At 46.8% G+C, this 22844-nt stretch overlaps 1 protein-coding gene across 1 annotated transcript in view; it reads left to right on the top strand.

Moving 5' to 3' along the window:
• LOC8052975 (synaptotagmin-5) overlaps positions 1–21149 on the top strand; it is a 141862-nt gene extending 120713 nt beyond the window's left edge. Inside the window, exons 5-8 of the mRNA XM_029993553.4 lie at positions 2752–2942; positions 12059–12178; positions 13005–13125; positions 20367–21149. Of these exons, the coding sequence (XP_029849413.1) occupies positions 2752–2942; positions 12059–12178; positions 13005–13125; positions 20367–20674 (740 nt within the window). The 3' untranslated portion in view covers positions 20675–21149. The remainder of the gene's footprint in view (positions 1–2751; positions 2943–12058; positions 12179–13004; positions 13126–20366) is intronic.
• Positions 21150–22844: the final 1695 nt, after the last annotated feature.

Here is a 22844-nt window from a genome sequence, read left to right as displayed (position 1 = left end):
ACCGCTGTTCTGCGACGATCATTCAGATGACAGCCATTTTGATAGGCACCTATAGGTCGTGAAAGTTGCGAATGCTTTTTACAGATACATTCATGGCCTCGCTTTAAGTTGGCGTCTGTGAACATGGTACGTTCTACTGAGAACCCAGCATCTATGCGGTTTTCAATAATACGACCATGCGAGCCTGTAGGGTGTTACTAGAGCTATTTCTACATTTCCATCTTGACTGCAGTAGGCCCCGTTTCGTATATATTGAGCAGTATTAGCGGATAATTATTATTGCGAACAGGGATTGAAGATTTTGATTGGTGTTTATTTCTATATTTTATTAATATTTTATTCGTGAAGTGTTTCTTTATTGATACCTTAGTCAAAATCGTATATGGATAAGAAACATATTGGTCCAATAAATGGATCGGATCAAATATGATAATATAAGAACATACAAGGACCTTATAAGAACAATATAAGATAAATTAAGAAGTTACATACGAAACATTTTATCAGTTTCTTATAACTTCCTACACAATCTTATATTGTTCTTATATGTTCATATGGGTAATTTGTAAGCTCTTATGCAAGGTGTGATCAAAAAGTTCCGGGACTGATTTTGTGGCGTAAAAAGAAAGGGTAGCACAGTGATGCGCACGCAGCAGTCGATGAAACCTTCGTGTTTCGTAATACCAAATAGCGTCGCTGTGTGAACATTTGGAGCTGGGATACACCAGTTTTTATGACCACGCATGCACGGGCACAGCGACAATTTCACCATTGGCTGCAAACCCAAGGAACATCAATTCTGCGTCAAACTCGGCAAATATAAAACGGAGACCTTTGAAATCATTCAGCAGGCTTGTGTCAAAAAGAAGGGAATATTTCGAGGTGTTTTAAGTGGTACTTGCGGTTCAGGAACGACAGAACATCGCTGGAAGACGAAAAGAGGTAGGACGACCTGTGAAAAGGCTAATATCTCTGATAAATCCAAAATAGAAATGATCCGGCTTTTTATTACCACGCGATCTTTTTGCCACAGTGGCCATCGCCACAACCTTATCTGACCTCTCCTTGACTTCAGTGGCATTCTGTCATTCTTGAGGCGCCAGTGCAACTCAAAACACCTCGCACACCTCCCCGCTTTTTGACATCAGCCTCCTGAATCATTTCAAAGGTCTCTATTTTTTTGGATTTGCCGAGTGTGACGTAAAATTGATGTTTGCTCTCGCTTAGGCTTGCAGTCTACGGAAAGATCGCCATCATACTCGTGCATGGGATCAAACAAGCACGTGTATAGCACATCCAAATGTTCGCATAACGACGGTCTTTGGTATAACGAGACAAGAAGGTCCCTTCCTTCGACTGTTGCGCACGCATCACTGTGCAGCCCTCGCTTTTTATTTTGATCTCACCTTGTATATTATTATTTGGTCAAATACGTTTATCGAACTAATGTATTCTTATACATATATATTTTTTCACTAAAGTAAGCAAGGCACAAGTATGGTGGGGCCACGTAAAGTAAAATAAGCTTACCTTTTTGTTTTGTCATAGCGGATATCACCGTTTCATCTGTAAACCCTGCGTGTGATATTAGTCTGCATATGAGATGTGGAATTCGTTAGTAAAAAGGTTTGTTCGTCTGGAAGTCTTGGTCTGGCCTGGTCGATCTTCCGTCGACGACGTCCACAATACACATTTGTTCTTCCACCCGTGACTGAAGGAGCCAAATAAAATCAATATTAAGTTTTCGAGACAAATATGTTATTCTATTAAAATTTAAAAATTCCCCTCGAGCTCCGAAATGTTCGTGTACACGGAACGAAGGTGTAATTACATCAAGAAGTTTTATTAACATTAAAGACGAGCGTGTTGGTAAACAGACTTAAACAACCAGAAAGAACAATCCCGTTTTCGTGTTTATTCTTTCCGGTTGTTTAAGAATATTGTGACGATATTTGAATATACCGGGAGTTGTCCGATTCATAATGAAGCTTTCCTAGCACCTGGGGGGGATAGTATTAGTTCACTGCACTCGTATAACTGGCGTCTTGCGCTGTGGACAGCCATTTGAGATTGCTGCACTTAGCCTACTTGAGCTTTAGGCCAACAAAACTACAGTAATCAAAGCCTGCAAACAGTCTTCTCTACGTCCATGTTTAGAGAAAAGCAGCGCTATAAGACAAGAACAAAGAGAACTAACGTACACAAGACAGGCGGTGACTCAACCATGTGGTTTACTAGAGGAAAACGAAGACGAATTACAAAATCCTTCGCACCCACGAGAATGCCGCACTCAGGAACTGGTCCCGAGCACGACGTCAAACGTCCTTCGAGTGAACACGAGGCCCAGCCGATTCTTGACACGTCACTCGTGTTCAGTCTGTGTGCAGGGCCTTGACGCCTCCAGGTGGTGCTTGCTGACGCACGTCTGTCGATCGGAGCGCGCTGCTTATTAACAAAGAATGTCACCCGAATTCTGAGAAAACAGCCACGACGATACTATCACGAAGGACTGTGTCATCACGTGACAGGTGACACCATCATGTCACGTGATATTACGACGTCACATGACACCATGACGTTGCGTTACATTAGGATGTCACGTGACACCGTGACGTCACATGACACCTTGACGTCTTTTGACGTGCAGAGTCGTGTGATCCCGTCACACGCACACACAGCGCTTACGTATTGCGTGAGAAATACTTTGGGGTGAGCTGGGCAGCGTGATGAAGGTGGCGCTTGTTTGTGCAGCGATGGAGCTGGGCCTGACATCCGGCAACGGGTTCCATGACCCGTACGTGAAGGTGTCCATGCTCCCCAAGGTGGACACCAAGGAGCGGCAGACGCTCATCCGCCGGAACTCCACGGACCCGCTCTTCAACGAGACCTTCAAGTTCCCGGTGTCCTTCGACGACCTGCCCCTCAAGACGCTCCTCTTCCAGGTCAGAAGCCTTCCAGCTGGCGCACCTCTTGTGAGACAGCAGGACCGCGCAGTAGACGCACAGCGAGAAAAACATCGCCTCAAAAAAAATTGGGTTGTGTGTGTGTTTATACTGCCTATAACTTGGTCTGCCTCACAGGGGCGACGAGTCTCCCAGCTGTAGATGAGAAATTTAGCCAGTGCGGTACAACCGCTAGCCTGGGGTCTTTAACGTGCATCACGCAGTAGTGATACACGACCGCACGCCGGTACGATGCTCATCCACAGATCGAAACGGGCAGGGGTGGGGCTCGAACCCAGGATCCCTGGGTTCTGCAGCGCGAGCTTTCGCTCCACGTGCTCCGAGCTGGTGTGCGCTATAGTCGGTTGCAAGCTAAGAAAAATTTGGAAATACCTCTCAGAGGAAAATGTAAACCTACGCCGAGAAACGCCAGCCAATCGTTTTCATGACGTCACGATTCCGTGGACCAATCGCGATCCTTTTGAAAAAAAAAAAAAAAAAGCTCAACATGGCTGCTGGCTTTAGCAACGCGACGCTAGTTTCTCGTGACAATTATTCTGCTTTTTTGCACCGTGTTTTACGTGCCCGAGGTTACGCCACGAAATCTTAATGGTATCGGCTTGCGTTTGCAGCAGTTTTTGCGCGACAACGTGAGAATCCAGCGACGCTATCGCCAACGAAAATTTCGAAGCGGGCGCGAGGCTTAGCACTGCTGAGAGGTATGTTAGACGATATGTTAGACAGTATCTTGGACAGAAAATGAATTGGGAAGACGGTACATTGGACATGACTTTCTTTCTTTACTAAACAGCTATTTCGTTGACAAAAACGTATTCTAACTTATTTAAATGTCCTGAATGAATTAAATAAATATTGTAGTAGTTTAAGACACGTTTCCTGGAGGAAGAAAAAGCAACGTTGCTAGCGAACTACTTTCTCGACGGCGGAGGCACTTCAGATGGGCGCAATGCGCTTGTGGGTGGAGCTAAAAGATTGTTCTTAGGTTGTATCCGACTATAGACCACTCGGCCACCGATCCCCCAACATCGCCTCACATTCCTTTAAATGAGCATTTTAACGAGCGGCACTTTGAATTGCCTCCGCGCATGCTCGCGTGTTCTGCTAATACGAAGTTCCTACCCTACAGGCTGCCTCCGTTCCTACGCATGCGGAGGGGAGTGTTAGCGCCCCGCTTAACCGCCCCTTCGGACTGCTGTTGGAATAAACTGGAACGTAGACGGCCGTGACATCAGATAATTCAGATTTTAAGATAATCCAATTGTTGTACACGGTGCGGGTATGAAAGTCAACGATGAATGGGAAAAAGAAGAGCCGAATGCTTTCCGTAAGTAAACCGTAATCAGCTTTGTTGTAGTTTCTTATTGTCCTAACCGTATTTTGCTTTTTCTGAAGTGATGAGTCTCATTCAAGATTTAAAATTTCCCCATCACTTAAACCGGCCGACCCTGCGAGGCATGTAAAATTATTACATGAGGTGATGACGCTAACACTAAATCCAGAATGTTGTTGCCACGTGCACGTGTGCTTGACTTTACGAACTGCATGTGGGCGAAAAGTAGATGTACAGTGTTTTAATGCGAAAGCATTAACTGTCCCGTGGAGCGAACCGGCGTGATCAGCTTTTGAAGCCGTGCGCCAATCGGCACCTACGTTCTGCTGTCCCAATGGAGCGAAGTGTGTGTGTGTGCGTGTCTAGCCGTTGTAAAATAAAATTAGGTGGAAAAGTGATAGTCAATAGTGCACGCGCCCCTGTAGTCTGTGACAGCGGTTTGATGGATAGGCTCCCATTGACTGGCGCGCGTCATAGTTTCAAGGAACAAGGCTCCCATTGGCCAGCGCGCGGCATAGTTTTAAGGAACGCCATGCCTTGGAGCTGCGGGCCTGCGCCGGCTGGAGTTCCTGTATATACACTCTAAAAAAAGCCTGAGCGTCTACTTCCACGCACAACACTCGGAGAACCAATCAGCGCAACTTACGGAGGCAGCTCAGCGAATGACAATGCCGAACCATATGTTTAGTCCAAAAAAACGCAGTCTGAGTTCTGACATTAAGCAATGCAAGCGTGACGTTTTGAATTGCCTAATGTCACAACTCAGACTGCGTTTTTGGTCTAAACATATTTTTCCGCATCGTCATTCGCTGAGCTGCCTCCGTAAGTTGCGCTGATTGGTTCTCCGAGTGTTGTGCGTGAAAGTAGACGCATAGACAATTTTTAGAGTGTAGCTATACCTATGGTAGCAGAGTTGCGCATTCATCCTCGGCGGGTGGGCGTAGCGCCGGCTTTTCTGCACATTCCTAGATGCTTTGCTCGTCACGTGACTGAATTCAACGAATAGCGGCTCCGCGACCGTTGCCGCGCTTAGAAAAAAGAAAAGAAGGAGAAGGAGGGCGAAAGCAGGGGAACATACGACGGTGCACGTGCAACGTCGGTGGAGTAACCGTAGGGGTGGCTTTCCTGCAAGACGCTGGATGCTTTGCTCGTCACGTGATCTACCTCGGCGAATAGCGGCTTAGCGGCGCGGGGAAAACAAATGCGCAACTCTGCTTTCCCTTCGGGGGAGCATATGGAGGAACTCTAGCTTGAGTTACAGGAACTCTATAGTGCCGGCAGCCGCCGGTTTTAAGGTGTATCCACACGACGGACCGGGCCGCGGACCGATTGATCACGTGATGCGCGGCCCGCGGGCCGCCCAGCTGCAATGACCATCCATACGGCGGACCAAAGGAGCAGACGACAGAGTGAACGGGCCGGTGTGTACGTCGTGTCGGCGCAACACAGTGGGCTGGCATGGCGACAAACAAATCGAACCCGCTTCCGCGCCTGTTGCCGCCTAGGAATAGCCGTCACGCCCATTTGTTTTCCAACCGAGCAGGGGGCGCTGGCAACAACACACTCTGCTCGCGCTTGCGCAGCAGCTTTTTTGCAAATCGTCAATTGCAAGGAGCCAAGAGGGAGGTTGAACGAAAGGGACTTTTGGCCGCGGTGGCCCTGGCGTTGACTATTGAGGACGAGAAGGACTAAAGTGAACCGAAAAGGGTATGCATCTATTGTCCCACAGAGCGGGGAATTGCTCCACGAGCGCGATGAAGTAAAAAGTTGCATCGTCGCACCATGCCGCCATCGTCGCTCAACAAAAGGTTCGTCTTCTTCGTCTTCAACAGTTGGCGCCAAAAAAACACGACTTTGGATTTGGATTCCAATCAAACAACAAAAGTCAGCTTGTTGCCAGACTTAGCACTTCAGTTATACTAAAAACGCCGCGGTCCGCCGCCAAGGTCCGGGCGAGAAAAGCGCTTAGCATTTCTCACAAGCGCGGGCCGCGGACCGCCGGCGGACCTCGAAAAGCGGTGACGTAAAATCACGTGATGCGCGGCCCGCGGACCAAAACAACAATTTGGTCCGTCGTGTGGATACACCTTAAAAGGAACACGGTGGCGTGCGCTCGGCCACTACTACTCCTCTCGACGCCGACGAACATGGCGGCCCCTCAAGCATCCACATCGTCGGCCGCCGCAACCTCGGCAGTAGCGAAACCTGCCCGTCCACGCAAGTACACCGCAGGCGAACTAAGGGAGCGGAAGAACGCAGCGCGACGAGCGAGGAGGCAGGCAGCGAAATCCACCATCGTTGTCAAGTCACCGAATGCACGGTGGACAAAACGGGCAGCGGAGCAACGCGCTGGGAGACAGAACAAAGCCTTTCGGAAGCGTGAGGCGTAAGTGGATCGAGATTCAAAGCGTCTCAGGCGACAAGAGGACGTGGCCCTTCAACAACGCGGAGCGGAAGCAATACGCTGCAGGCGGCAACTAATAAGAAGTACCTAGGTGTCCACGGACTTTTTATTCAAAAGCGGCAAACAATTGTTTTTAAAACTGCAGTGGAAAGAAGAAAAAACTGATTCCTTAGGGGTAACGTTATCCACCGCGGAGGGCATCAAGTAAACACAGCAAAGTGATATTTAGCAAATCAATCACCTAAGATCGCCTTATTATCTTTTTCAATGATTAGTTTCAGAAGGGCACGTTCTAGTAGACCCTTTCCGGAATTCAGCGCCATCTGGTGACTCAAATGGCAGCTTAACTTTTACTGTACTAATGGCGGCAATGAACCTGTGGTCTGCAGTATTTTATGGGGCACCGTCACTTTCGCAAATCAACGGTAAACGAGAACGCGCACTTCAATTTACAGTCCTCTTTAAATGGCTTTCAGTGTCGATCGCGAAAAAGATGCAACCAGTCAGAACGAAGCGCCAGCCCACAGACGCCTTGATAAAATTCTATACACTGAGGAGGTTTGAAGTCGATTGTGGATACCACTAACAGATGGACTGAACCCGAGTTAGAAATGAAGGCTCACGCAGCTCTTGCATCGAATGCCTGCTTCACGCCGCGCTAACGTCTAAATCGTATAGACGCTTTACACACGCGCCAGAATACAGCCGCCATTGCTGACCTTCTCTTGTTTTACCGAGATACCGAGCCACTGAAATTGGTGTGGACGAGCCTCCATAAAGGCCAATGCTGGGGAGAAAGACAGAATAAAATCTAGGATGGCAATGACCTAGCCTGCTATGGTAATAATGAAGTGAAGTAAACGTAATAAGGGGAAACAAAAACTGAAGGTCAGTTATGGCGGCGCCCATTCACAGCTGCTGCAAAGCGTCTATAGGCATCGAATCATCTGCTTAGGAGCATCTTCAACTTCTTCCTTCACAAGGAGGACAGAAAGGTAAAAGAGGGCATGACGTCGGCCGCGTAGCCTCCACAAGCCATACTCCCTTGACGCCTCGCCTCTTTCTCATTTTTTTCCTTACTCTCCTCACTTACCTTTCCAACGTGACCCCATCACGTGACCGGAGCTAGCCTTGGTCTTGCTATGGGGTACTAGAATACCCCACAGGTCTAGCCTTCAATCTGAAAAAAACCTACCGGACGGAGCGCGCGCAAGCCTGCAAGGAGTCCTTCTACAATCAACCATCCATCTCACACGTGACATGTCACGCGCACCAATCGCCAGAGAGATCTGCGGTCACGTTAAGCACAAAATCGTTTAAACGTTTTATGACTAGGCTTCACCAATATTGCAACGTGCCCCCTCCTAGTACTTCTAACCTCCTTGTTCCTTCATCACTAAACAGAAGGCCGCCATTAGTATAGCACATATGCCATTTTTCAGATGATGATAGTGATCAAAGTTGGCAGACTGAATTCCGGAAAGGGTCTATTAAAAAGGTATTGGCCCTCCTATCCCGTAGCAGCTGTTAGAATTCAGACGATAAAATATTGCTCCACTCCACTTTCTGACAAATCGAAGCTGTGAGCAGACGAGGTAGCAGAACAAGACGCAAAAAGGCTCGAGGCACATCTAAGCACTTCTTATGAGTTGTGAATCCGAAAGCATGCATGCCCTTCCTGCGCTCCTTTATTTTGTCTGCGGCGTACTTCCGTCGACGGTCAACTTCACGCGCGCTCCTCGCCGCACCGATCTTGGGTGTGGAGCGGTGAAGCCGCTGCCTCGCGAACACGTAGCGCCATGGGGTGGCGCTAATTGAAGCTGACGCGCGGCGGCTTCCTATCCCTGCCGTTTAGCGTGGCTTTCTGCGTTCTTTCAAAGCTGGGAGGCCTCACATCGCGGCTTCGGGAATTTATCTGCCCTTTGGCGCGCCTGATGACGTCGGCTTGCTCCATGGGACGGTTAATGCTTTCGCATTAAAACAGTGGCGGAGGTCCCAGCCGGAACCGGCGTCAGCCTGAGCGGCGGACGCGGGTAGCGAGTCACCGCGAGCCAATAAGGGTCACGTGGCCGTACAAAAGGCGCGCCCTACTCTGCTGTTCCCTCGAGCGCTCAGCTTTGTGCGCTCTTTCTGTGTTAGTTTCGGTAAGGCGGAAACTTGTCAGGCTAACTTCGGCAGAGAGTAGCACGGGTCATAATAGTGAACAATCGTTGTCACATCAAAAAAAATACCCCCCGCGCGAGGTATATAAGTTCTTGCAGGATTAGGTTTTCGAATAAAAAAAAAATACGACGCTTTTGACGTTTCGAATGTGCACTCTTGATAAAATAATATATTGTTATCCTAAGATGCACCGATATATATATTATTTCAATATATGAAGAACATTAGCAACGTTCCGTGAGAAGCAGCACTTTTGTACTGCGATTCTTAAGCTCAAAACTTGTATAGTTGTCTAAATTTTAGCGACAGCTACGGCACATTTTGACGGCGGGCAACACATTTTTATTTGGAATGTGCCAGCTGAAGTGACTATAAACGAAGTTAGTGAATTTTAGGTAAATAATTCGCTAATTAACACTCTGCACTCGCCACCTGACATCCACCGCGGTAGGTAACGTTATTCCGATAGAATGAGCTCTCCATTGTTAGTTTTTTTGTTTTAACTATATGATATCTTAGAGAAAACACCTTGTATATCCAGGATTTTTTTTCTCTTCTTTATCTTGAGACACGGCTGTTCACCTGTATATAATAGGGAAGTTCAAATCACCAGATGCACGCATGGTCCGCGTTGGGATAGGGATGATGAATCATGGTGAAATTATCATGAAATGTATTGCGGAGCGATGAGTCACTGTCGAATGGCCGATAACGGACACCATTTGCACTTTTCTTGAATGAAGTGTGAACAGAGATTCACGTTTTATACCTCTATCGAGGCTTGTGTACCATTAGAAACTTGCCTTCGATGGCTATTAATAATACAACCTTCTTCCGCCATGTCAATTATGTTGATGAATATTTATTTATTAAAGCCTGAAATGCTTTTTAACGCTACTTCTTCCCCACATTTCCTCCTTCCGTCCGTGCATTTTCCGCTTTATTTAACGGAGAAAGTGGATTCAGGTGACCTATACACCTTGGGGAAGTTAATGCACGTGACATATATACCCTACATCTAGCGGGAAAATTCATATATGTGGCCAAAACGTCCTTTCAGTTCCCACGCTAAATTTAGCGGGAAATCGACGTCATGGGACCTATACACAAAATCATTTACCCGCTAAATTTAGCGGAAAATTCACCTCTTGTGACTTAGATACCAACCCAGTTTCCCCTGTAAATTTAGCAGGGCCATCGACGTCACGTGACCTGTTCAGTTTCCCCACTAAATTTAGCAGGAAAATATAAATGGCGTGACACACCCATTTTCTCACCAATTTTCTATAATGCGTCTCATGCATTATAGCTTTGAAGGAAAACGGTCGCTGCAAACTGTTTTATTTTGATACTGTCAGGGCCCAAGAGGCGTTTAAGAGGGGGCGGGAACAAGGTCTCGTAAAAAGTAAAATAATAAAAAGAAACAGTAAAGTGCAGAATTAGGCAGGTCTTCGGTTGTGGCGGTTTTGAAGAATGAGACGTCTTCAATGGAATCTACGAAGGGAGAAGGCGATTCCACTTTGAGTTGTCTTTGGTAGAAAGGAATCAAGGTACGCATTTGTGCTACAATATGGAATGGCAACTTTATACATGTTATCAATGTTGGTTGAAAGTTATAAGGACTGTTTAAGAAGTTCGCGTTGCAATATTAAGTTATAGACTAATATTTTATAGAAAAAAGAAGAACGCGAAATTTTTTTTTTTAAATTGTAAGTCCGAAAGGTTAAGATTAGGTTCCATTGATGACGCTAGTGATACCTAAATAAAGCGCGCAGAACCATTCCGAACGGATTCTTTTGACATCACTGAGAGTATGTAAATTGAGCCAGATCCCATACGCTCCTTCCAGCGTTGAGTGAATGAGCGTTCGATATAAAAGTAGCTCGAGAGACGAAGTGACTCGAGTTTTCTTATTAAACATGTTTTATTGAAGGGGGTTTTCTAAGCGACTTGAGACAAATTGTGACGTAAGTAGGCGAGTGTACGGTGAGCCTTGCTTATGACGTAGGCAACGTGGTTATGCCATGAAAAGTTGCTAGGTATGTGAACTCCGATGTACGTGACATGCTGTGGTGGGATATCGTCAACTGTATCCGCAGGATTTATGGAGAAAATGTCATGCTGGTTACATTTGCTTATAAGACTTAGTCATCAACAATTTAATACACCAGATGGAATTCATGTCGAGATCAAACTAGGGTAGAAAATTATCCCATTGGTTAATCCTTTTATAGTAAAGAAGACAGTCGGCCACTGTTCTTTCTAGTGAGAGTGGGGCCGAGAATCTCTAGCTGTAGCCAACATGCTGTAGTGGGGGTCATACGTTGTGCAGATAATTCTAAAGCTGACTACTAATATTTCTTCCGTGTGGGGTATATCTCGCTTCCGTTCCCGGCCTTTTTTTAATCAAGCTTTCTAATAACCGGTAACAAAAATTCGTTTTTACTTTAACGTGAAAAGGCTTAACTGAGTATAGGCGCCTAAAGCATTCAAGCTTAATTTCGATTTATAACTTTTTTCCGGGGTAATTTTCTCGCTTTATATTTTCACTGAACAAATGCACTTCGTGATGAGCTCAACGCATAGCACGCGGAACTGGTTTGCCATTCATTTAATCGGTGCATGTGCATCGGGCCCTCGCCATAGACATGTTAAAGCAGCTGTGCACCTCGAAAAAAATACGCAATTTTATTTGCACCACAAAAAAAAAAAAAAAATCTAAGTATTGCAGAACGTTTAGCTTCTGCCCAGATGTACCGCTAGCGGTTCGAACGAGATGCCAAAGTTTCAGAAGAAACCGTTGTTTTATTCAAATGTTGTAAGTGATTTTGGGACTTTTTAATTCGAAAATGGTGGCCGACGAATCCCAGGAGTACGTTATGATTGATGGCGTCAACTACCGGGACCGGGAACGGGCCCCATTCGCCCTTTGGAAGTTTCAAAAAGTGACCTATAACTTTTGAACAAGTTAGCGGTTAGTTGTGAAACTTTGGCATCGGGTTCGGACCGCCAGCGCTCCAGTTGAGGTGCTAGCGGAGATACGTAATTTATTTTTGCAGTCAAAAAATATTGTGGTTGTTGTTGTTGTTGTTGTTGTTTTTTTCGGAGGGACACGCTGTGCATTGTGTTACCGTGCCCTACCTGCAACCCCGGTTTGTCCAACGGCGTCGTGCTCTAACAGCGGCGTCACGGTCGCAGGTTTTCGACTACGACCGCTTCTCCAGGAACGACGTGACAGGAGAGGTGCGCGTTCAGCTCAGTGACGTGGACGTCACCACAGAGACAGAGGTCTGGTGCGACATCGAAAAGGTGGAGAAGGTACGTTTACCCTCTAATCGGACCTAGAAAAGCCTGAATGAAAAAGAAAACGATTTTCTTTCATACGAGGCACAGGTGTTGGTGAAGCTCATAGGAATATCTGGAGTAAGAAGTCTTCAGGGAAGTTTGACTGGCGCTGGGAATTTCGAAAAAAGAAACTTAATGAATTTATTCCTTCCTTCGTGTTTATTTACTACTTTCAGCAATCTGCTTTGTCTGAGTTGAATTACTTGCGAAAACGTAATGCTTCGTTCAGTCATTTACTTTGCTGAATTTACCCGCCATAATTAAAATTATGAACAGCCTTCGTTAAAATGTGTATATCGAAAATGTCGGCGGCTATCTTGTTGTTGTCTTACCTAAGCTACACTCGTATATATCGAACGCTTGGCTCGAAATATTTAGGCGTTTCTCGCATTCCATAAGACACTACGATATCGTCCAAGTATCGTGAAACCTGGTGAAATGGCGACTCAAAAGGACACTTTTCAAAAGCCCATGAAGCTACATTGGCAGGCGCCATTCGTTGATCAGGAGGCGTGTGATTAGATCCCAGTCCAATCCAATCACGCGAGGCGTGTGATAGGATTCGATACGAGCCTTGTCGAGTTGACACCGAACGCATCATTCGTGCCCAAGGCATGAGCTGGGTGAGTTCCCCAACAATGGCGGACGCGGATATTTGGTGTAGTGGCTGCTAGGTGGCGCACACTTTTAAAAGGGCTCTGTGCCGATCGGTCTTCTTCTTTTTTCCTTTGTCACGCCTCTATAGAATATCTAATCTTCCCTGTCTATGCCACCGTGCCGTGCCTCGGCTTCGTTCCAGGTGAAGCGCGACTGGCCCGAGGTGCTGCTGTCGCTGAGCTTCCTGCCTTCAGCCGGCCGGTTAACGGTCGTCGTGCTCAAGGCCTCCAACCTGGTGCCGGAGACCAAGAAAGAGAAACCCGGTACGACACCTTAACTTTCTGCATCACGGCCAAGTAGCTTGCACTACGATGCCGCCTCCTAAAAAGTGGTCCCTCGATTTCCGCTTGATGGCGCCATGCCTGCCACACAAGTGTCGTGTTGTCGCCGACCGCGATTCCTTGTGGTGGTACAGCAGCGCTGGTAGATGAGGCAAATGGCTGGTTTGCTCCAGGTCGCTGTCCAGCCTCGAAGCGTATGGGGGTTTCAGCAGCCAAGAGTTTGGCCTCCGCAACGGCAGCGACGCTCGGATTCGCTCTCACTTTTGGCCGGGACTCGTAGCGCCAACCGCCAGGATATTCGACAACGCGACACACCGGCTTCTTGGACGTCGAGTGTTGCCACTTCAGGACCATTTTTGATGTATGGGCGAGGTGGGACCTGTCGAAGACGCGTTCTAGGCAACGTGCGCATACTAGCCTACGTACTATCCTAGTTCGTAAGCCTAATAGTCACTGAAGGACTTTCTAGAGGTTATTTTAGCTCTGTCGGCAATCATTTAATTTAAAACTTCATTTTCATAACTCAAAAATTAGTATCGATCTTTATTTTTCGAGTCCTCTAACGGATGAAATGCGGTGCTTAAAAGCCATTTGTTTCAATTGTTTGAAAGATATTAACAGCCATTCCGGGAGTTTTTGGTGAAGCTGAATTGGTATGTCACGTGACCAAAGAAAGGGGAGGGGAGAGGAAGGTAACGATGGAGGCAGGAAGCTTCTGGAGGCGACATGACGCCACCAGAGGTAAAGCCGGGGAGACTTCCAGTTGGAGGGACACGGCGCCAACAACGACCAAAACTAAAAGACACTATTGGACGAAACGAGGAGCTGGTGTAGCCAGAATGGCTGTTTTGGGGTCGGGTGTATCTCAAAACTTCCCATTCGCATTTGAACTTTGCAAATTTCGACCCATTCTCATTTGGTTTTTCTCGTTTAAACCTTCTCATAAGATCCGAATTGTGTTTTTCGCAACTGGACCCATTCTCATTTTGCCCGTTCGCGCTACGACCGAACGGCACTAGTTCGGCATGCTTCTGACGTCGTTATGCCTTCGCGGCTTTGTTGATGAGCGTTACCTTGCTTGGGCCCCCAACATACCATCAGATATATCATATATGTTATGTGCAGAGGTACGCACTGAGGATCGTACATTGACGCCCGCGTCCCTTCCTCTAAGGAAACGAGAAAAAAAAGCGATGAACATTTAATTCGGAAACTTTGTTTGAACAAAAATAGCATACATGATAGCAGTGGTTCTCAACCATTGATGTTTCGCGGACGGCTTGTAGAAAGGCGGAGATGATGGACGTACCCGTTCGGGGTGAGGGGAATAAAAAGGTATAGGTTATCATGATAATTATTTAATAAATGGATATAACTAATTTCTATTGTAGAGTAGATTTATCTCATTGACATACATACCAGAGTACTCTTCCGAAAATTGGAACGTTTCTTCTGAACGTGAAGAAAGACAACTAATATTGCCGCGCCTGCTCTGATGAGACAGGGCCTCGCGGACCCCTAGGATGTCTTCGCAGGGTGGTGCAGGAATGCACCCGATGTCAAAAGCCCCGTGTCCAATACCCCGTGGCAAACACCCCGTCCTTTTTATCCCGTTTTCAAAAGCCCCAGCTTCAGAAGCCCATGACGCGAATCCCCCGTGTCAGGTGGCCAGGTCCTCAACTTGACGGCGGATCATTCTGCTTCTAACTAAAAAAGAATGTGTTGTCCAGCTTGTGTAACGTAATCATGAGGTACCCGGGACTTAAGGAATGAATAACTGGATAAAGCTTCCGTTCTTCAAGCGTGCACTAAACACATTCACGCCTTGCGACGTTAGAAGTGAAAATACGCAGACAATATCATTCACTGGCAAAACATTTGATGTTACAGCTATTATCAATAAGCATTGAACCGACGCTTTTTCGTCGGCTCTGAAGCACGCGCGGATTCACAATTACGACGAAGTGGGTTCTCTCAAAGCTGTTAAACAGCAGATCATGGCGCCATATTTTTCGAAGCACCAAACACCAGTTTCAATGTTCTGACGTTGTTTTAAAAAGTATTTGTACTCGTCTAGGTAGATAAAATTTATAACTCTGCGTCTGAGTATCCCTCTATGATAGCGGAGTGCATTGCTGGTGATGCCGATTTATGCAGTTGGCCACTTGTACATCATTCTAAGTGTTTCGGTAATTGAAGTTGACCTTATTTTGTTTTTTCTTTCAATTACATCACCCTTAGTAGGCGCTAAGTTAGGACATGGAACAATGCAGGTTGAAGCGCGAAGAGGGTGGGACGGGGCAGTGAGGACGGGACTTTTGGCACGCGAAGAATACGGGACGGGGTTTTCGAAAGGTGGGGCAAATGAAGCGGGGCTTTTGCGACAGGGATTCTGCACGCGGGGGAAACGTGCTACATCCGTCTTGGCAGATCTCCTTTACAGATCCACTGGATTGCAGAAGTGGCGGCATAGTCCTAAGTCGAGAGACCTCAAACAACGTGACATTTCGGAATATGATCTGGCTGCGATAAATAGTTGGTCTGTTTTATTGTCAGCTAGTAGCTTTTCACGACGACCTGGACGCACTGCTAAAGTATGCCCGTAGTGCGGCACACACACACACACACACATTATATCAATGTATTAATATTACCCTAAAAAGCGATTTTGGTATAGAAAAAGTCAAGTGCGACGGGTCAAAGGGAGATATTCTTCAGAATGGCTGTTTCGAAAAGAGTCAGGTGAAAAGGGCGAAACGAGAACGGGCCCAAATGAGGAGGGTTGGCGTGCCAAAGACAGAAACGGAAAAAAACCTAATGCGACAGGCCCAAGAGAGAAGATCTTTTTGAGAATGGTTGTTTTAAGAAGGGTCAAGTGATAAGGTCGAAACAAGAACGGGCTCAAATGATAACCACCCGTTTTGGTCACCATTGAGGGCGTTCCCGCCGACCGCGACCTCTACTTCCGGTTTCACGGCCGGAACTCGTGTCCAATCAGCGAGAACCCAAGTACCAGCCGAACGCTGCAAACGCGAGTTACGCAGGAAAGCACTTACCTCCAAGCTGTTGAGGTAGCCGGGAATGGGGAGGGAGCACTGCAGGATGGTGAGGAGGGGTACTGAGAGAGGGAGAAAATGATAGGGATGAGAGAAGGATGGGGAAGCTTAATCGGTGTGTCAATTGATCAAGAAGGGGGAGAGGGAGGGAAGTAAGGGCAACTAGGGCACCATAGGAGAATGTGGGACTGATGGGGATAAAGAGGTAGGGGAATGGAGGGGAAGGGAGGAAAACGTAGGGAATGAACCTTTTTCGAGTAACGAGCGTGGTGTGACAGTTTGTTCGCGAACTACAAATCAAGGGCAGCCCAACAGGACTCCGCTCGTGAAAACGCATTGACATCGTGCCGTTGTATCACTTTTCATCGTTTTTTATGCCCTATGCCACAAATACCCAGCAAGAGAACCAATACCCAACAAGAAAAACGGGAAGCAAGACCAATGGAAATGGTTTGGGCATTCGCAGAAGCTTACTGGGAGAAGGTCCATTGGATGTAGTGGGGAGAGAGAGAGGAGCGAGGGAAAGGAAGGTTTGGGGAGGACATCCTTGAGAGAAAAGAATTGGTGTGTCACGTGACGTACATTTCCCCGCTAAATTTAACTGAACTGGCGTATAGGTAACGTGACGTCAATTTTCTCCATTTGGTGTATAAGTCTCGTTACCTTAGGTCATGTGGCGTCAATTTCCCCGCTAAATTTAGCGGAAAACGCATAGAGGGACGGACACAATTTAGGGAGTAGGGGGTTTCCTTAAAAGACATTTTACGCTTTAAAATTTATAGCGCGTAGGCCACACCTATTCACTTTATACATACCTAGCGAGGCACAGTTCCATCGCATGACCTTGGAGACTATTACAGGAAACTCCGGAGTGAAATGGGAGACGGAGGCAGAAAGCGATCCTGGCGTCTGGGTGTGGGCAACTAAATATTTTCACTGGAAATGTAGCAAGTGGGTCTGACTCAGTAGAAAAATTGATCATCTACGAAATATTTCTTTGTTTGATCGAGCACAAACTCGTGATATGTCTTTTTCCCTTGATGTCGAGATGCAGCGTGGGCTGTATAGACCTGTCAGGATTTGCATAGGGACTATGTACAATCTAAACAATTAATTACGTTCTTTGGCTTGTTGTCTTGTCTGTTTCATTTCTGCCGATGCATGTCTTATTAGATGTGATTGACTCATAATTGACGATAAGTATCAATTTTTGATGTGATCGACTTGAAATGGTCCTAAACGACTCCAGGTGATTATTATTGATAATTGTGTTTTTTTTTATGTTTAAATAGTAGCTTTTGTTCCCTATTAGCATCTATCTTTGACCAGGTTGACTTTAAACGGGTGCCCATGGGTATTGGTGAGGTAATTGACAATTTTGTGCTATTCCGGTGTTTTTGAATGAGTATGGCCTCAATCAACTATTATTGGCTATAAGCGTACGTCCAGCTTCATAGATATGTGCTTGATTTGGATAAAAATGGGTATTAATGATTGGTATTGAAAACTGAGCTATTTCTTTGTTTATGAACTGGAATGACTTCAAGTGACTATTTTTGGCTGTTATCGTCTCTTTTTGACCAGATTGTCTTCAAATGGCTACCAATCGCTACTGGTTGGTACAGTTGACAAATATGTGCTATTTCGATGTTTATGCACGAGATTGGCTTCAAGTAAGGCTATTATTCGCTACAAGCATTCATTTTTTATTAGTTTGGTTCAAAATGAGTGTATATAGCTATTAGTGATTAGTATTGATAAATAGATCCTATTACCGTGTTTACAGATGAGAATGACTTCAAGTGGCTATTGTTGGCTATTAGCACATAAGTTTTTATCATATTGGCTTCAAATAGCTACCAACCGCTATTAATTAAAACTTGTTGTTGACCTAGTTGGTTCATAATGCAGTCTAGAGGGTTTTTTTTTTGTTTTTTTTTTTTTTTTTGCGCGACACAAGGGACAATCACAAGCGAGTGCTGGCGACGATAGGAGGACTGAAGATAAAAGGGTAACAGTAACAAAGAGGCGATTAAACGCTTGGTGGATCAAGGGAAAATTGAATGATGCACAACTAACTAGCACAGCTGGGGATAGGCAGGACAGAGAAAAATTGGGACTCCCTCCCGCGTGGCTCGGGCCCAAAGTCTCAACCCTGTCTCCCAGTGGGTCCGGTGCTGGTGTAACGCCGGCAAGGTTTTACCAGAGGAAAAATGGCGACTACCTCGCCCCGAAGAACCCCGATGGTCATCCAAGTGAAATGCCACACTGCCCTCGTGTGGGATTTCAAATGAGGGCAGTGTTGCTGCATGGTGTCCTATTTGAGGACAGATATCGTGAGTCCCAAGAAGAGGAATGGAGGGAAATCATTTCTATATTTTGAATGCTAATAATTCACTAACGACCATAACAATCTGATATTTATTTTTGTTTCAATGTTCGGCGCAAAAGCTTTGTCAATAAAACAAATTTAATTATACAAACTGCTGCTTCTTATTGCTATGAGTGTAGGAGAAGTAGTACATACCACCTTCGTGACAGCCGGCAAGTGCTGCCATATATCGGCCACCTGGAGAAGTTTTTTCTTTCCTCACTTGAGGACACCATTCCTAGAAGTATGATGTGAGACTGTTTTCTGTGGTGTAAAATATATTTAAAAAAAAAAAACAAAAAAACATCTTTCCTCACATGTGGCTGAGAGGCATGAGACGGCCAGATAACGAGTCTGCTGTTCAGGTTTCTTTTTTACATTTTCTAAGCGGAGAAAAGGCAAAAAAAAAAGTGAAGACGCTTTCTGCCCAAGTTGATGCCAATGAGAAGCGCTCGCTTTCCTGTCAAATGCCACTTAAGTTCAAAAGTGCCGTGAGTTTTTGTAAGCAAGCGTCAGGGTGGGGAGCTTTACTGGTGTCGGTGCCGGGTGCCGCATAAAACTGTCGCATAAAACCGAACCCGGATGTAGGGGATGAGGATGGCTCCGCACCTCCACCATACGGTTAAGGTGATTGTAAGGTTATTTAATTACACTGAAGTGGAAATGAAGTGAAAATAGCGATTCTCGCAAAGGTCCTGAGAAGCTCTATGCTTTTTCGCCCTTCTCCATTCCAGTTCTAAACTCGCTTTCTTTTTTGTGCCTTGTATCCATATTTTTCGTGTACTTTGTATTTTAGCGGTGCGGTCACAGGGTCGGCCTAGTCTGACGACCGAGATGTGCATGCCAAACGATACGTTCAACATATTTTGTTTTTACGGGGCTGTATGATGTTAATACGAGCATATTTTCAAGAAAAGGGCGGTGAGATTTGGACGCGTGCCGTCTTCATCGTGTATGTATCTGGCTCGGCGGACATTAAATGAATGAATAACTCATCATAGTAAGTTGGCTGATAAACTAAAATCGGTTAATTAACGTTTTTTAATTATTAGATTTAGGGATCATTTTACAATCGCAGTATTGACGGAAATCACTGTTAAAGGCCAAACCAATTTAAATAATTGCTGAAAAGGTAATGGCTTTTTTAATATTATTTGGTTGGATTTCGCGTTCTTCTGTTAGATCTAAAAGTTGAGGACAAAAAGAACGCCGCAAGCCTTGCCCATAATGACGCTTAATAGAGTAACGTCGTCGTTCCAGTGATGTCGTCATTTGTATTGTCAGTGCATCCACAAAAAACACGTTACCGAAATAGTGAGAAAGTGACTGAAACGACTGCGTCACTTTTCTAACCGTCACTGCGGGCATATGGCACTCTTTTGAAGCGCTACACTTAAATAGGGCTAAGAAACGCAAAGGTTGATCGATTATTATCTTAAGAACGATTACCTGTTCTCTAATTCTTAAAATTGATCTGGGCTCTGAGAGTTATTGCAGTCAATACTGCAATTGCTATATGACCACTTAGTTTATTAGCTTACATTAGTTAATTACCCAACTTACCACGACAAGCATCTCCTCATCTCATGTCCCTGAAACGTATATGGTGAAGACGGCACTCCTCTAACTCTCCTCCCCTTATAAAAAATAAATAAACATGTTAAAATTAAACACTTTGCATATATTAAATATAAACTAAAATTATAGCGTGAGTGCATTTGGCGAGGGTTTTCGTAAAGGTTCGAGATCCTATTAGGTCAGAGCAGGTTGTTGACTGTAAGCATGTGGCGCTGCAGACTCGTACGTGAAGGTGAGCCTGACATGCGGCGACCGCAAGGTGAAGAAGCGCAAGACGAGCACTAAGAAGGCGAGCGGGCATCCTGTCTGGAACGAGGCGCTCTGCTTCGACGTGGGCAGCGCCGAGCAGCTGGCCGAGGCGCACCTGGCCGTGGCCGTGTGCCACCAGGGCTCCAACGCCGCCATCGGAGCCTGCCTGCTCGGTCTGGACGCCGACCCGGCCGCCCCGCAAGCCGCCGCCCACTGGCAGGACATGCTGGCCAACCCCAGGAAGTCCATCGCCATGTGGCACTCGCTCCGGGTCTAGGCCGCCCCGCCGCCACCTCGATGGCCGGAGCACGAGCTCTCGGCCCTTTTCAAAACCCCGTCGGGCAACGTTGGCACTCACGTTTTCTTGGCCACGAAGGGTCGGATTGGATCAGAGTTAGTGCCGCACGCTGATGCGGTGTCCGATAGATGCGTGCCCAAACAATGGCGACTCGGATAATTGGCCAAGCAAGCAGTACATGGCGCCCACCTTTGAAAACTATAGCGCTTGTCAGGGATGGCGGGTGATAGCCCTCGTTAAAGGAGACTTCCTGGTAATGGTGCTTCTCGAAAAAGGAGGATGCCAACACTCGTGCTTGCTGGAAACGGCTATTACTAGCCTCTTGGAGAGGAACGGCACGAAAAAAATGTTTGTGCAAAATTGCATCCGTAGCATTTTGCATTGGAGCAAAACTGCTCGATAAATAGTGTATTTTCTAACCGAGGCTACAGTAAATGAAGTATTCCTTTACGCTGAACACAGGGATTGTTGTGGACCTAGGTCATTCAGATGCATTAACATGTTCTTTTGTTTTTTTCAATCTGAACTCTGCGCGCATTGCTTCCTCCCATGGCTCATGTGGGCAGAGAGAAGTGTTACTATTAACTGCTGTATAAAACTAGACGTTGACGACGTCAAGTTTGAACGCTGATTAAGGATGCTGCCGCTTTACCGTCCCTTGGCAAAAAGCTCCTGGTCGAGATTTTTTTTTAATTAATATTATCTTTGCGAGACACAAGGTGCTCAATTCGACGCAGCGGTCAGCTCCTGTAAGGAGTATAGACTCTTGAGCCCGGCGATCCGTTACAGGGAAACGCAATATACCCCTTTTAACCGCTCAGCCTCGGATGTGGGAAAAAAGGCTGTGGGTCTGCGATCAAATTGTGCACAATTGTTTTCTCTCGAATCGATTTGACACTGATGAGAATATTTCCGCCTTTCCTCCTCAAACCTGTCAGCAGTCGCCCCCAGCCCTGTCTAGTCGATAGCTCCTGGACTTCAAGGTTATTTGTCGGAGGCCAGCGCATTGCATAGATCGGTCACGAGTGCAGCGTTCGGCTGAGATTCGTGTCCTATTTGATTGAACACGAGTCCCAGCCGACTGCAGCACTCCTGTCAAACCTGTGCCACGCGCTGGCCTCCGAGTGGCGATGCCGGCCTTGTAGTCCAGGTGAGCGCGCGTTGGCAGTGCTGTACAACGTGAGCAAGACTAGCGCAAGGCCACGACATTAGGCACGAAAGTCCGCAGCTTCTCCTTGTCAATACGCAGAGAAGCATCGTTTGACGACCACATGTTTTCCTCTCGGGGCGGGTCGGGAATTCGCGAATAATGATTTCACGCGCAGACAGAGGCGGCACCGGTTAACACTGCTGCGTGTGTTTCGGATGGCCCATCACTGCTCGCCATGACGGGAAGAGGGCGAAAGGATTATACAATGGAGCCACACCAACACCACCCGGAATAATCGAAGCCCGTGCAGTAGCATTTCGACGTCATTACCGTGACATCGAGCGCAGACGCAGATTGGAAACAACTGCTTTGTGAGCGTCTGGCAGGGCCTCGTGTTCGATCAACGCGTCGAACGACGCTGGGACTCGATTGTCGAGTTGGAGCCATCGTAGAGAGGTGACGTTGCATGGAAGTATAGGAGGCACAGTGTTTCATTATTCTCGGGTGTGTTGGCCAAACACGGCGGCGGGAAAGGGGTGTGATTGCGGATCTCTGTAACGGATCGAGCGGCTCTCCGCCAAGCGATGACTCGGAGGGAGCGCCCGACGGGCTCCCAGAGGGTTCCCGACCTCTCCTGTGGTGCCCACTCCTCGCATGTCCTTCGGTCCTCAGTCTAGTCACGTGGTAGCGCATCCTCTTGCTGCTCTCCGCATGAGCGTCTCTTGGGTGCGGAGAGAAAAGTACAAAGCAGGGCGCAGCTTTCAAAGTGGGCTCCCGTGGACCCTTCGCGTGATTAACTCACTCAGCCAGACGTCTGTTATACACGTACGCTTGCGTCCTTTTTCGTAATGTGCGCTCTGTGGTTGCCCCCGGTGTACGCGTGGCGGGCGACGTCCGCGCCTCGTGTCCAGGAACGCGCTCCTCACCCTCCCCGCTCACTCGCGTCCCTCGACGTCGAGGAGTTTCGGCCGTGTCGTGGCGAGGGCCATCGTCGTACAC

The sequence above is a fragment of the Ixodes scapularis genome, unplaced genomic scaffold (genome assembly GCF_016920785.2).
Source record: "Ixodes scapularis isolate PalLabHiFi unplaced genomic scaffold, ASM1692078v2 PGA_scaffold4__175_contigs__length_147842914, whole genome shotgun sequence".
Taxonomy (NCBI): Eukaryota; Metazoa; Arthropoda; class Arachnida; order Ixodida; family Ixodidae; genus Ixodes; species Ixodes scapularis.
The sequence above is the reverse complement of the archived record's forward strand: the minus strand, read 5'-3'. Positions and strand labels throughout refer to the sequence as shown.